The sequence below is a fragment of the Babylonia areolata genome, chromosome 21, assembly GCF_041734735.1.
Source record: "Babylonia areolata isolate BAREFJ2019XMU chromosome 21, ASM4173473v1, whole genome shotgun sequence".
In the NCBI taxonomy this organism is placed as follows: Eukaryota; Metazoa; Mollusca; class Gastropoda; order Neogastropoda; family Buccinidae; genus Babylonia; species Babylonia areolata.
The window spans coordinates 37,727,213-37,742,403 of NC_134896.1; the positions used below are offsets into that span (position 1 = coordinate 37,727,213).

The 15,191-nt window shown below is 42.6% G+C and overlaps 1 protein-coding gene across 7 annotated transcripts in view; it reads left to right on the forward strand.

Annotated features, from left to right (window-relative positions):
• Positions 1 to 15,191, forward strand: part of LOC143296420 (spectrin beta chain-like) — an 88,164-nt gene that overhangs the window by 22,314 nt on the left and 50,659 nt on the right. For 6 of the 7 annotated variants that reach the window (XM_076608320.1, XM_076608324.1, XM_076608327.1 and 3 more), the window contains 10 exons: positions 4,074 to 4,225; positions 5,744 to 5,917; positions 6,490 to 6,662; positions 8,864 to 8,979; positions 9,765 to 9,877; positions 10,444 to 10,631; positions 11,305 to 11,487; positions 12,255 to 12,512; positions 14,220 to 14,358; positions 14,997 to 15,162. In XM_076608320.1, the coding sequence (XP_076464435.1) occupies positions 4,074 to 4,225; positions 5,744 to 5,917; positions 6,490 to 6,662; positions 8,864 to 8,979; positions 9,765 to 9,877; positions 10,444 to 10,631; positions 11,305 to 11,487; positions 12,255 to 12,512; positions 14,220 to 14,358; positions 14,997 to 15,162 (1,662 nt within the window). Of the gene's footprint in view, positions 1 to 200; positions 425 to 4,073; positions 4,226 to 5,743; positions 5,918 to 6,489; positions 6,663 to 8,863; positions 8,980 to 9,764; positions 9,878 to 10,443; positions 10,632 to 11,304; positions 11,488 to 12,254; positions 12,513 to 14,219; positions 14,359 to 14,996; positions 15,163 to 15,191 lie in introns of those variants that run through there. The other variant, XM_076608323.1, reaches the window with a different exon arrangement.

Consider the following 15,191-nt stretch of genomic DNA (forward strand, 5'->3'; position numbering starts at 1 on the left):
AATTGATGTGTGCACACTTCACAAGATGTCAGCAAGCTAGGAGAGAGCTGCACAAGTGGAGGTGTTGGTAGATACATGTCCCAGAGGATTTGCATCTGAATAGAGCTTTTGACAACTTGGTGCTGGTGTATTGTGGGTGTGGGCCGTGGGGGAAGTGTGTACAAGTGAAAAAGGAGAGCAGGGGACACACACACAACTCAAGTTGTAGTGGCATTGAGGGGGTGCACATCCAGCCAGAAAGACCCCTGCAGTGGACAAGTGGGGAGGCATTGCACAGTGTGGGTGTGAGCTGTGTGCTGCTTGGCAGACGGTGACTTGGCCTCACATTCAGCATTGCATTCATCCACCAGAATGGAGAGTGATTTCAACAATTCTGCCCTCTATGAGGATCGTTATATGACAGGCAAAATCAAACAACTTGCAGGTGACAATTTTTCTTCTTGATGTTCACTTTTGCTTGCAATTTTAAACCATGAAATGTTTCTGAACAGGGTTTCAAACTTGAGAAGAGCTACATATTATGATTTGACTATGAATAGAACTGGCGGTTGTTGTATGACCTACTTTAATTGATCACTGAAGTGAGACGTGCTGGGACCTGCGTGCCTTGTTGCAGGATACATTTTTTTTTTTTTACACTGCTGTGCTGTTGCAGTAGTGTTGCATCCCAGAAACTTGAGTCATTTTTACACTGCTATGCTGTTGCTGTCCTACAGAGTTCAGATGATTTTATACTCTATCCTGCAGAATGCTTTGCTTTTATACTGCTATGCATTCTGTACTACAGAGAAGTACAGTACATGTTTTAAAATTGCACTTCAGAGATAGGTGTTTTTAAACTTCTATATTGCAGTTTATGATGTTTTTATACTGCTGTACTACAGAAGTTCAGAACAACGCTGCTCATCTCTTTTGTCATTCCATTGAAATGGATCATATCAGTCCTGCAGGGTACTCTCTCCAGTGGCTGCCAGTTGAAATTAGAATCAACTGCAAGGTACTATTCCTTTCTTTGAAGGTCTTCTTTCTGATATTCTCCATCTTTATGTTCCTCCTTTTGATTGAGGTTTAGAACTTCTCCATCTTGATATGTTCCTCCCCACCACCTCCAGTTCTCTTCTGATTCAAGGCTTCTATACATCTTACTTCACCATCCAGAATTGTTTGGTCAACTCGCCAGTTAAACAGCACCCCCACCCCCTTTTTTTCTTTTCTTTTTAAACAAGTTGTAATCTTATCATCTTCACTCAGTTTTGGCTTTTGAAACTGCTCATAAAACAATCCTATTTCACCATTATGGCTTAGTTTTCAGTGATCAAGATGGTGTTCCTTTGTGTGTGCATCTTTGTGTGTTCTAGCAGCTTGCATTTGGGAGGATATTACTATATTCGTGACTTAGTGAGTGCATTGTTTCTACACTTTGGGCAAAATTTCATATTTTGTTTCTTCCTGTGAATGAATTTATTTGTGTTTACTACTGTTATAGGTAAAAATAAAATGCTGTATGAATGTCCTTACATTACATTACATTATACTGTATTGTAACATTACATTTTTGCCATACTCTTGTCTCTGACAAGTAGAAATGATTGCGGTAGAAATAGCCTTGTCAGGAGGTTCACTCTTTAGTCTGTATCATGAGGTGTACACACAATGAAAAAACTAGTCTGCACACATGCTGATTCTTCCAGAGAGAGAATGTGCCATTTTTTAAAATTAATATTTAATATGTACCCAAAATGCAAACAATGAAATGTCCTCCACCCCAACACGTTGTGGAGTGTTGGCCTGGTGATAATGCGTCCACCTAGGAAGTGAGAGAATCTGAGTGCACTGGTTCGAATCCCAGTTGCCAGTATTTTCTTCCCCTCCACTAGACCTTGAGTGGGGTCTGGATGCTAGTCATTCGGATAAAACGATAACCAAGGTCTCATATGCAGCATTCACTTAGTGCACATGAAAGAATCCATGGGAACAAAAGGGTTGTCCCTGGCAAATTCTGTAGAAAAATCCAGTTTGTTAGAAAAACAAATAAAACTGCAGGCAGAAAATAATTCAAAATAAAAAAGAGGGACGTGGTGGCGGTCTCCACTCTGGGAGGGACGCTCACTCAGTCTGGCTCCGCGACTAAGCCATTATTGTCGTTAGTAGGGGGCTTAGTAGATGGTGTCCTAAGTACGTTAAAACAGAACAGGCACCACTGAACACCACTGAAGTGACTCAGAAGCAGTGCAGGGTCTCCTTTGGTGTGTGGCCTCCTAACATCGATGGTTCCCTGTGGACTGCCGACGCTGGAACTGCGACGGACGAACCCGGGTGTGGCTGTGTATGGGGGAATCTAAATGAGCGGCGTGGGAGTAATGCCACTGAAATGGTGCAGATGATGGGGCAGCAAAAAAAAAAAAGAAAAAAAAAAAAAGATGGTGCTCTCTCAGTGTAGCCACACGCTCTTCCTGGGGATAGCAGCCCGAATTTCACACAGAGAAATCTGTTGTGACAAAAAGAGTATTACAATACAATACAGTTTGCACACACAACCCCCCCCCCCCCTCCACACAGATCATATAGTGTGTATTTTGATAGTGGCCCAATGTGTAAGGAATGTAAGAATTAGGCCCTTATCCTGGTACTCATCCATCTCTTTTTTTCTTGCACACTATATCAGCACTGTCACTGGTTTGACCACCTCTCCGCAGCTAACAGAAGTGGTGATGGCACCTATCCCAGCTGACCCACAGAAATGGGTTGTAGAAAGTGACAACATTGTATCCCACAGCCTAAAGAATGGAATAGGCAGTATAAAGCAGGTAGGAAGGGCAGTAGAAAAGGGAGGAAGGAATGGGGGTAAAAGAACAAAGTGTCTGTTGGACAGCAGGGATATATGGATGAAGCCTTTTTTTGTTAGTACCTGGCCTCACTCAAATGTGTCTCCAAAAGGGACATTGGATGATGCCTTTCCTCATTAGCACCTAGCCTCAATCAGATATGTTTCCTGGAGGGACATTGGGTGAAGCCTTTCCTTGTTAGCACCTAGCCTCAATCAGATTTGTTTCCTAAAGGGACATCGGGTGAAGCCTTTCCTTGTTAGCACCTAGCCTCAATCAGATGTTTCCTAAAGGGACATTGGGTGAAGCCTTTCCTTGTTAGCACCTAGCCTCAATCACATATGTTTCATAAAGGTATATTGGGTAAAACCTTTTCTTGTTAGCGCCTAGCCTCACTCAAACATGTATGCTAAAGGGACTCTGAACAATTTGTTATGAAATATAACCATAACAATAACAATTGGCCATTTTCTGCAGTCTATCTGCAGCTTAGAAAGAAAACTGATGAAAACAGAAATAGAATTATCTTCACAATACCAAACCCTGGCAATGAGCACAGTATGAGCTTGCACATAAAATCATGCTCTGCATACATAACATAACCAGTGAATTTGATAATATATATGCTCTGTAACTGTAAACTCACAACCTGAAATAAATAGAGTATTTTAAAATGAACATACTGACACACACCTAACACAGTCAGTGACTGGCTCTGGCTGTTCTGCTGTTTCTGTGTCATAGTTATGGTTTTTATTTTTATTTATTGTTGAACTGAAGCGTGAAAAGAAATTATTGAAGCAAGAAATATGATGGATGAACAGTCCTTTCAGGGTTGGAATGTGCGTTACTGTAAGTTACACTTGTTCCATAGGTGTATAGGGTTGGATAGGAGGGGTGTGGGTGAGGGGCTTGGACAGGAGGGGAATGGGGTTGGACAAGAGGGGTGTGAGTGAGGCTGTGTATGGGGAAATGTAGACTGGCAGTGTGCAAGTGATGCCACCCAGAGGATGCAGAAGATGAAGGATAAGAAAAACAAAACAGACATAACGTCTGTGTCCTTAACGCTGATGCTTCCAGTTCCCTTTCATTTTGTGAGTAATGATTGCCTGTGGTATTACTTTTTTCTAGTCTGCTGCTGCTTCATGTGTGCCTTGTCTGTAGCTGAAGTCAGATTTCAGGGATGGCGTGTATTGCTGTGGTCTCCTCTGTGGTCAGTATTTGAACAGTGACATACGTTTCTTCCAGATGAGAGAGAACTGGTGCAGAAGAAAACATTCCAAAAATGGGTCAACTCCCACCTGATTCGTGTGAACTGCAAGATCAGTGACTTGTACGTGGACCTGCGTGATGGCAAGATGCTGATGAGACTTCTTGAAGTGCTGTCCGGGGAGAGATTGGTATGTAGTGCTGTCTACACCCCCCACCCACCCACACACACACACACACACACACACACACACACTGTGTATTGCTGTCTACACACGCACACACACAGACACACACATGCACATGCACATGTTCATGCACATTAAAAATAAAAGCATTGGTGCAGCTTTTGTCTGTCTTGCAGAATGGATAATTTTACTTGGAAGAAAGCTAAAATGATTGCTTTGGATAAGCTGATGCATTACTACATTCAGAATAGATCATTATTTTGTTACATGCCTTCGATCCATTTGATATAGAAACTTGACCCGATCTTGTTTTTCTAAATAATATTTCTTACACAGTCCATTAGCAAATGCACTCGGAATTTTGCTGCACATTTTCTTTTATTGGTATGTTTGACAGAGCAGCTAAAAAGAGTTTACAAAAAGAATTTTGCTGGTCACTTTCATTTATTGGTATGTCTGACAGAGCAGCTAAAAGGAGTATACAAAATATAGAAAAAGATGTGGAAACAATTATTGATCCATCAGTTACAGAATGTTACAGAGTGCATGACTCTTCAGTATGAATAAAATTAACAAACAAGTACTGATGACATAATTTTGTACCCAAATGAATTTTGGTTTTTAATTGGAATTATACAACAGCAAGTGCTGGGCTTTCCTCTGCACTGATAGCAGACTGATAACATCTGTTACAGCTTGCATAAGACTTATTTCAAGGCAAAGTTTAATGTGACCATTTATTTTGTGATAAACAGATTACATAAAACAATATTTTATTTCAGTGTTATAGGATAGTGAATTTTCTTACAAATGCAGAGTTAACATTTTTTTCATAACAAAACATTAAATACATTTTGGTCATCCCCATATTTTGATTTTAAATTGCCGAATCCCTGTAATATGGACTGATTGGAGTGTTTTTGTGATATGGCATATTTTTGCATTGATCTTTTATATATATATATATATATATGATTTTTTTATATATTAAAAACAACTAATGTTGCTTTTGTAAAATGCGAAATGTTGATTGCAGTGTTCTTAATGATTCTGTATATATACCTCTTTGATCTTCGTTCACACACATGCATATGCACATTACACATTTACTATAATTCAGAGTGAAAAGATGTTAAAGAAAGAAGACACACACACACACACACACACACACACACACACACACACACACACACACACACACTTACACACACACACACACACACACACACACACACACACACACAAACACATTTACACACACACACAAACAAAAGACAAAACAAAAAAACACACCAGCAACAGCAAAAAGAAAAATGATTACAGCAACAACAAAAACACACACACACACACACACACACACACACAATTTACAATTTTTTAATGAAACTCTTTTTGAAGTTCTATCATGCTGGAACGCACATACATTTCAATGATATAGTTTCAACCATGACGTACATGTTGATTTTTATCTTCATGGAACCATAGATCAGATGAGCTGTGACAGCTGTTTGATGTTTTCAGCCTCGTCCTACCAAAGGCAAGATGAGAATTCACTGCCTGGAGAACGTGGACAAGGCCCTGACTTTCCTGCATGAGCAGCGGGTGCATCTGGAAAACATGGGGGCTCACGACATTGTGGACGGCAGTTCCAGGCTCACCTTGGGTCTCATCTGGACCATCATCCTCCGATTCCAGGTATTGGCCTCACCCCTTGTTCTGCTTGCCCACAGCCATGTGCGCCTCAGGCATTGTCTGACTTTTGTCCCATTTTCATATGGTTAGGAGCTATGTGGCAGTATAAATGTTTGGAACTAACGTGTTCAAAATCAGTTCTTTATTTATTAATTTTAATATAATTTGATTAAAAGCAGGCTTTTATGTTGTTCCCACTGTGTAATTCTAGTTCAGTAGGTGTGAATCAGTTTTAGGAGATCAGGTGTTGTGATGTCACCACCTTGATGAGGACACAATAACGATTGGCCTAAACACAAGTGCCCAGAAATGAATTTATCTCATTATAATGATTTCCCAGGAAACAGGGACCAGAAAATAAATCATATTTGCCCTTGACACATGTGTCCATAAATTCTGTAATGATTACGCTTAAAACTACCTCATGGTAGTGACTGCTGTAAATACAGATTCCTGAAATAACCTTATAGCTACCAAAACACAGATGAATAAAATTATTCCATCATCCACGGTAGTGACTGTAACACACATTGGCATATAATGCAATACTTGATGTGTGTTTTCGCCTGTTTTAGATCCAAGACATCATGATAGAGGAGGTGGACAACAGCGAAACCAAGTCTGCCAAGGACGCTCTGTTGCTGTGGTGTCAGATGAAGACAGCTGGTTACCCCAACGTCAACGTGCGCAACTTCACCACCAGCTGGCGGGACGGTCTGGCCTTCAACGCCATCATTCACAAACACAGGTCAGTTCACCCATCAGTGGTAGTAGTCTTCATACCATTGTCCTTTACACAGGTTAGTTCACCCACCAGTGGTAGTTAGTCTTACGCCATTGTCCTTTATACAGGTCAGTTCATCCACCAGTGGTAGTAGTTAGTCTTTACGCCATTGTCCTTTATACAGGTCAGTTCATCCACCAGTGGTAGTAGTTAGTCTTCACACCATTGCCCTTTATACAGGTCAGTTCATCCACCAGTGGTAGTAGTTAGTCTTTACACCATTGTCCTTTATACAGGTCAGTTCATCCACCAGTGGTAGTAGTTAGTCTTTACACCATTGTCCTTTATACAGGTCAGTTCATCCACCAGTGGTAGTAGTTAGCCTTTACACCATTGTCCTTCATACAGGTCAGTTCACCCACCAGTGGTAGTAGTTAGTCTTTACACCATTGTCCTTTATACAGGTCAGTTCACCCACCAGTGGTAGTTAGTCTTTACACCATTGTCCTTCATACAGGTCAGTTCACCCACCAGTGGTAGTAGTTAGTCTTTACACCATTGTCCTTCATACAGGTCAGTTCACCCACCAGTGGTAGTAGTTAGTCTTTACACCGTTGTCCTTCATACACGTCAGTTCACCCACCAGTGGTAGTAGTTAGCCTTTACACCATTGTCCTTCATACAGGTCAGTTCACCCACCAGTGGTAGTAGTTAGTCTTTACACCGTTGTCCTTTATACAGGTTAGTTCATCCACCAGTGGTAGTACTTAGTCTTTACACCATTGTCCTTAACACAGGTCAGCGCACCCACCAGTGGTAGTAGTCTTTACACCATTGTCCTTAACACAGGTCAGCACACCCACCAGTGGTAGTAGTCTTTACACCTTTGTCCTTAACACAGGTCAGCACACCCACCAGTGGTAGTAGTCTTTACACCATTGTCCTTAACACAGGTCAGCACACCCACCAGTGGTAGTAGTCTTTACACCATTGTCCTTAACACAGGTCAGCACACCCACCAGTGGTAGTAGTCTTTACACCATTGTCCTTAACACAGGTCAGCACACCCATCAGTGGTAGTACTTAGTCTTCACAGGTCCTTTACACAGGTCACTTCACCCACCAGTGGAAGTTGTCTTCAAACCACAATTATTCAGACAGTTCAGTACATCCACTAGTGGTATCATTCACACAGGTCAGTACACCTACCAGTGGTATCATTCACGCAGGTCAGTACAGCCACCAGCCATACTTCAGACAACCATCATTCACACAGTGGAGCACTCACATGTCTTGTCACTCTCAGTGTACAGGACAGGTATAGGCAAAATAGAATCCTATGCAGTTGCTTGAAAACTCAGTACATATGAATGACATGTGCTGTATTTACTGTTACCTCATTCCAAGAACAACAGAGATCTCTTCTTGGAATCAAGCAGGAGATAACTGTCACACTTTGAGATTTTGTGTTCTAGTGCTGGGACCACTGTTTTATTAGAGGTAGTGGCCAGTTTTAATTGGGATTTGTCTATATGCTGATTTGACAGTTTTAATAAGGACTCATAAATGCTGATAAGCCAGCTTTAATTACAACTGGCATGCTTATTGCCCAGTCTTGATTGGGACTCTTGCTGATTGGCCAGTTTTAATGAGGATTTGTATATCTGATCAGTCAGTTTATCACAACGAATAAATAAATGGCATTGAGTGTTTTTTTTGTTTGTTTTTTTTTGTAAGTGTGTATTTGATCGTTGCTTCCTACCCTCCTAAATAATGTTTGTCTTGCTTGCCATACCGTCATTCAGTTGAATCTGTCCAGGAATAAAGGATAAGATAAAGTATGTCTCCATTATTACATCTACATCTAGAGTATGAATGGAAGTGGGAGGGAAAGTCTGTTTTGTGGGATAGCTTTCTACAACTTTGGAAAGTGGGAGCAGTAACAATTAATACTTGAGTTTTTATTTTTGTATCTTTTTTTCCTTTCATTCCACATTCAATATATTTACCATACCTACAGCTGGATATAGTCAGTAGTGGTATATATGCAGGGGTCTATGGGGCTTTTTTTGCAAGTGGAATGAATGTAAACCATCCAATGGGATTTAGCTGGACTATGCTCCGTAACTTTTTTTGCTCTCATTGTGAGCCGCGAGGGGCCATGTGCCCTTGGTGTTCCCAGCAGTTGGAAGGTATGTGCAGTCTATGAGTTGTTGGTGTTGCAGACCTGACCTGATCCAGTACGACCGACTTCACAAGTCCAGTGCCATTCAGAACCTGCAGAACGCCTTCACTGTGGCTGAGGACAAGCTGGGGCTGACTGCCCTCCTGGAACCTGAAGGTAGAGCTCTGCTGAACGCTTGTCCTATAATTCACCTGCAGTCAGACTTTACCCATCACATTCACCAGCTGTCAGACGATTACAGTCACCTTCCCCTGCAGTCAGACTTTGCCCATCACATTCACCACCTGTCACACAATTACAGTCACCTTCACCAGCATTCAAGACACATGTGGAGTTTTGTAATGTAGATGTTGGTGTGGATAATCATGTTGCAGTTGTCCATGTGTGGAATGTCTTGTTGCAGTTCTCAGTGTTGGAACGTTTTGTTAAAGTTGTCAGTATTGAATGTCTTTTTGCAGTTTTCAGTGTTGGAGCATTTTGTTGCAGTTCTGAGTGTTGAATGTCTTGTTGCAGTTTTCAGTGTCGGAGTGTTTTGTTGCGGTTCTCGGTGTTGGATGTTTTGCTGCAGTTCTGAGTGTTGAATGTCTTGTTGCAGTTTTCAGTGTTGGAGCGTTTTGTTGCAGATATCAGTGTTGAGTGTTGCAGATTTCAGATTGGATCTTGTTGCAGGTGTCAGTGTGGAGTGTTCTGAAACAGATGCCAGTGTGTGGAGTATGTTGCAAATGTCAGCGTGGATTGTTTTATTGCTGATGTCAGTGTGGAGTGTTTTGTTTCAGATTTCAGTGTGGAATGTTTTGTTGTGGATGTCAGTGTGGAGTATTTTGTTGCAGATGTTGATGTGGAATATTGTTGTTGATGTCAGTGTGGAGTGTTTTGTTGCAGACGTCAGAGTGTGGTTCTTTTGGTTATTGCAGATGTTAGTGGGGAGTGTTTTGTTGCAGATGTCAATGTGGAGTACCCTGACGAGAAGTCCATCATCACCTACGTGGTGACCTACTACCACTACTTCTCAAAGATGAAGGCTGACTCTGTGCAAGGCAAACGTATTGGCAAGGTCAGAACTGTCTGCCATCACCATTCCTCCCCCCCCCCCCACACACACACAACCATTGTAGCATGCAACAAGGCAAACATATTGCACAGTAAGGAAAACACATCAGCAAGGTTAGAACTTTCACCATCACCATCCTACTTGCTCACACATCGTTGTACAGTACAGCAAATGTACAGTAAGGGATATGCATAATACAGCAAGTCAAACATACCCACAAAGTCAGAAATGTCCACCAGTACCATCCCACTCACTCACACACCATTGTATAGTCAGGCAAACATACAGTGAGGCAAATGTACAGTAACTTAAGAGAACATATACAGGAAACAAGATGTACTGGCAAGGTCAGAACTATCACTCATAACCATCCCACTTCTCACACACCATGTATAGTGTTTGGTGGAAGCCTGAATGTTAAACTGATGACAGAACCAGTGTTGCATTGATGACGTCTCATCATACGTGGATGGTGGAAATTTATGTGTGATGTGATGATCTTGATGGAAGCGAGTTTTACTTATGATGATGATGGTAAAGATAAAAAGTGACATGCCCTTGTATTACAGGTGATAGACAATGCCATCAACACAGAGAAGTCGATTGACGAGTACGAGACCTTGACCTCTGACCTCCTGGAATGGATTGAGCAGACGATTGTGATTCTGAGTGACAGGCAGTTTGCCAACTCGCTGACTGGTGTCCAGCAACAACTGGCCGCCTTCAACACCTACAGGATCGTGGAGAAACCTCCCAAGTGAGTGCTGTCTCTCTCTTTTTACTTTTTTTTTTTTACCTGTTTAAGCAGAAAGGGATTGATTCTAACAAGTGCTAAACTGCTTCAGGTTTGATGAGAAGGCAATTCATTCAAACAAGTGTTCAGTTGTTGATGAGAAGGCGGTTTATCCAAACAACCTGTTTCAGCAGAAGGGGATTGATTCTACTGAGTGCTGTATTGCTTCAGGCTTGATGACAAGGCGGTTCATTGAAACAAGTGTTCAGCTGTTTGAGGTTTGATAAGAAAGGGATCCTAACAAGAGTTAAATGTTTTCATGTTTTAGAAGGGTATTATGACAAGTGTTCAATTGTAGGTTTGATAAGAGGATTTAGAAAAGTGTCAGGTTGTTTCAGGTTTGATGAGAAGGGGATTCTAACAAGTGTTGAAATGTTTCAGGTTTGATGAGAAGGGGATTCTAACAAGTGTTGAATTGTTTCAGGTTTGATGAGAAGGGGATTCTAAAGTGTTGAATTGTTTCAGGTTTGATGAGAAGGGGATTCTAGCAAGTGTTGAATTGTTTCAGGTTTGATGAGAAGGGGATTCTAACAAGTGTTGAATTGTTTCAGGTTTGATGAGAAGGGGATTCTAGCAAGTGATGAATTGTTTCAGGTTTGATGAGAAGGGGATTCTAGCAAGTGTTGAATTGTTTCAGGTTTGATGAGAAGGGGAACCTGGAGGTGTTGCTGTTCACCATTCAGAGCAAGATGCGAGCCAACAACCAGCGGGTGTACCTTCCCCGTGAAGGCCGTCTCATTTCGGACATCAACAAGGCCTGGGAGAGGCTTGAGAAGGCTGAGCACGAACGGGAGCTAGCTCTGCGTGAAGAACTCATCAGGTATGATAGTCAGCAGTGGAGGTAGCTATCCCAGTAATCTGGGTTCAGATTTGATAATGGTGTGGAGAGTGCCTTGTCAAGGTTATATCCTCACTCTTTCAGCCATGAGGGCTTTAGGACAGTCGTCGTTGGGATGGTCCCCAAAAGCCAACTAGTCCCCAAGACTGCAGCACTGAGAGCCAGTGCAATCTTGCCTCCTTGTTTAAGAGTCATAGTCCTTTACGAAAGAAAGGTAATTCATCTATCACTTTGCTGTTGGCCTAGATGTAAGCTTTTGTCAGTTTCTGATTTATGTCGAGCGTTGAGTCACACTCATCAGGTCAGACAGGAAAAACTGAGATGAGCGTAGGGGTGGGCTGTGGGTTAGACTAAGTAGTTGTCAAACTGATCTTCAGTCTCATTTATGACCACAAATTATGTGTGGATGGTGATTCACTGAAGCTGGATCTGCATGCTAGTGTGTTTGAGTTCTTATAATATTTATTGCTGAGTGTTCCCTCAAAATTGGAAGTAATTTTGATTGTGTAGATATACCCATTTTGTGAAGGAATAGAGTGGAGAGGGGATAGCCACACAAACTGACTTACATTTGCAAAGCTAAGTGACAAGGTTGTTTTACAAACAGGAGGTATGTATGTATGTACTCTGTGACCGGACACAGGTGATTTGCAGACAGAAGTTGTACATATACATAGTGTGACATGACATGGGTGGTTTGCAGACAGTTGGATCCATGTATGTATCATGTAATGTGTTCTGATTTGCAGACAAGAGAAGCTGGAGCAGCTGGCAGCCAGGTTTGACCGCAAGGCTGGCATGCGTGAGACGTGGCTGAGTGAGAACCAGCGCCTGGTGTCTCAGGACAACTTTGGGGCTGACCTGGCTGCCGTGGAGGCTGCCACCAAGAAGCACGAGGCCATTGAGACAGACATCAATGCCTATGAGGAGCGTGTGTCTGCTGTGGTGGCTGTGGCCTCCGAGCTAGAACAGGAGAACTACCATGACATTGACCGTATCAATGCCAGGTACGTGTGTGTTGATTGAGAGAATGGACAGAAGAACGGGTGACTGACAGGGCAATGTGATTACAAGAGTGACAGCTGTACATAAGTGTGCTGACAGGAAAGATCATGTCTGATAAAGCTGAAATAAAAAAGAAAAGAAAAAAAGAACCCAGTAATGACAGCAGTTGAAAACAAATGCAGTTGTGAGCTGAGTTACTGACAGAGGGATACAGATTAAATGGATTACTGATTGACTGTGTGACGACAGTAAATATAGTGCTGAGTGTTGAATAAGCAGAAATATAGTGCTGAGTGTTGTTTGGACAATAGATACAGTGCTGAGTCTTGTCTGGACAGTAGATACAGTGCTGAGTCATAGACTATAAACACTGTGCTTGGTGTTTTGTAGATGGTAGATGCAGTGCTGAGTGCTGTGTGGGCAGTAGATATAATGCTGAGTGTTGTGTGGACAGTAGATATAATGCTGAGTGTTGTGGACTATAGATACAGTGCCAAGTGTTATGTAGACAGTAGAGTGCTGAGTGTTGTGTGGACAGTAGATACAGTGCCAAGTGTTGTAGATACAGTGCTGAGTGTTGTGTGGACAGTAGATACATACAGTGCTGAGTGTTGTGTGGACAGTAGATACAGTGCCAAGTGTTGTAGATACAGTGCTGAGTGTTGTGTGGACAGTAGATACATACAGTGCCGAGTGTTGTGTGGACAGTAGATACAGTGCCAAGTGTTGTAGATACAGCGCTGAGTGTTGTGTGGACAGTAGATACATACAGTGCCAAGTATTGTGTGGACAGTAGATACAGTGTTAAGTGTTGTAGATACAGTGCTGGGTGTTGTGTGGACAGTAGATACAGTGCTGAGTGTTGTGTGGACAGTAGATACAGTGCCGAGTGTTGTGTGGACAGTAGATACAGTGTTAAGTGTTGTAGATACAGTGCTGAGTGTTGTGTGGACAGTAGATACAGTGCCGAGTGTTGTGTGGACAGTAGATACAGTGCCGAGTGTTGTGTGGACAGTAGATACAGTGTTAAGTGTTGTAGATACAGTGCTGAGTGTTGTGTGGACAGTAGATACAGTGCTGAGTGTTGTGTGGACAGTAGATACAGTGCCGAGTGTTGTGTGGACAGTAGATACAGTGTTAAGTGTTGTAGGTACAGTGCCGAGTGTTGTGTGGACAGTAGATACAGTGTTAAGTGTTGTAGATACAGTGCTGAGTGTTGTGTGGACAGTAGATACAGTGCTGAGTGTTGTGTGGACAGTAGATACAGTGCCGAGTGTTGTGTGGACAGTAGATACAGTGTTAAGTGTTGTAGGTACAGTGCCGAGTGTTTTGTGGACAGTAGATACAGTGCAAAATGTTGCAGATACAGTGCTGAGTGTTGTGTGGACAGTAGATACAGTGCTAAGTGTTGTAGATACAGTGCTGAGTGTTGTGTGGACAGTAGATACATACAGTGTCGAGTGTTGTGTGGACAGTAGATACAGTGCTAAGTGTTGTAGATACAGTGCTGAGTGTTGTGTGGACAGTAGATATAGTGCCGAGTGTTGTGTAGACCGAAGATACAGTGCAAAGTGTTGTAGATACAGTGCTGAGTGTTGTGTGGACAGTAGATACAGTGCTAAGTGTTGTAGATACAGTGCTGAGTGTTGTGTGGACAGTAGATACAGTGCTAAGTGTTGTAGATACAGTGCTGAGTGTTGTGTGGACAGGAAGGACAACGTGCTGCGCCTTTGGAACTACCTCCTGGAACTGCTGCGTGCCCGTCGCATGCGTCTGGAGCTGACCCACAACCTGCACAAGATCTTCCAGGAGATGCTGTACATCCTGGGCTGGATGGAGGAGATCAAGGTGGGTAGACCATGCCACATTGTGAGGTCAGCTGCATCAGCATAGATGCCACACTCTGAACAGAAGGATATTGTGTTACCCATCCAAAGATTTACTCTCTGACACTGATTGTGTGGGTGGTGAGGATGGGTTGGAAGGTGGGAAGGAAGGTTCAAATTCATCACAGTAGTGTTGAGTAGTTATAGGATGTGACTGTTCATCCTCTTTCTCTCCCAGAATATCTCATCCTCTCTACAACTGTCCCCTCTTTACTCTTGACTTCAAGACGTCTGTAAGTTTCCCCACCCTCCCTCCCCAACACACCCTCTCCCTCCCCCATTGCCTCCACTCGCTGTCTTTTGCTTAGTCATTAAACAACAAGGTTTTCTTTGACATTTGTATCTATATGCCTCATCCCACTCCCACCTCTTTCTCCAGTGTACTGGTAGTTTGTATATCTTGGTGTCTGAGAGTCAGATAACATATCTGGGTTGAACACTTTGAAATTAACAGTGGGCAAGTACACAAATGTGCATACAGGCACATGCATGCACGCCTGCATGCACATACATATGGAGGTAAACATTGGGAGGGGCTTGTTCAGTGTATAGGAATGTGGAAGTGGTCCCCTTGGACATGATGAGAACTGATGGTGGCAGGCACGCCTGATGTCGGAGGACTACGGCAAACATCTGATGGGTGTGGAAGACTTGCTGGAAAAACATTCCTTGCTGGAGGCTGACGTGCATGTGGTGGGGGAGAGAGTCAAGACAGTCAACACTCAGGCCCAACGCTTCATCGAGGATGACTTTGCTGATGTGGGAGGTAAGTGGCGAGTGCATAACTTGATTCCT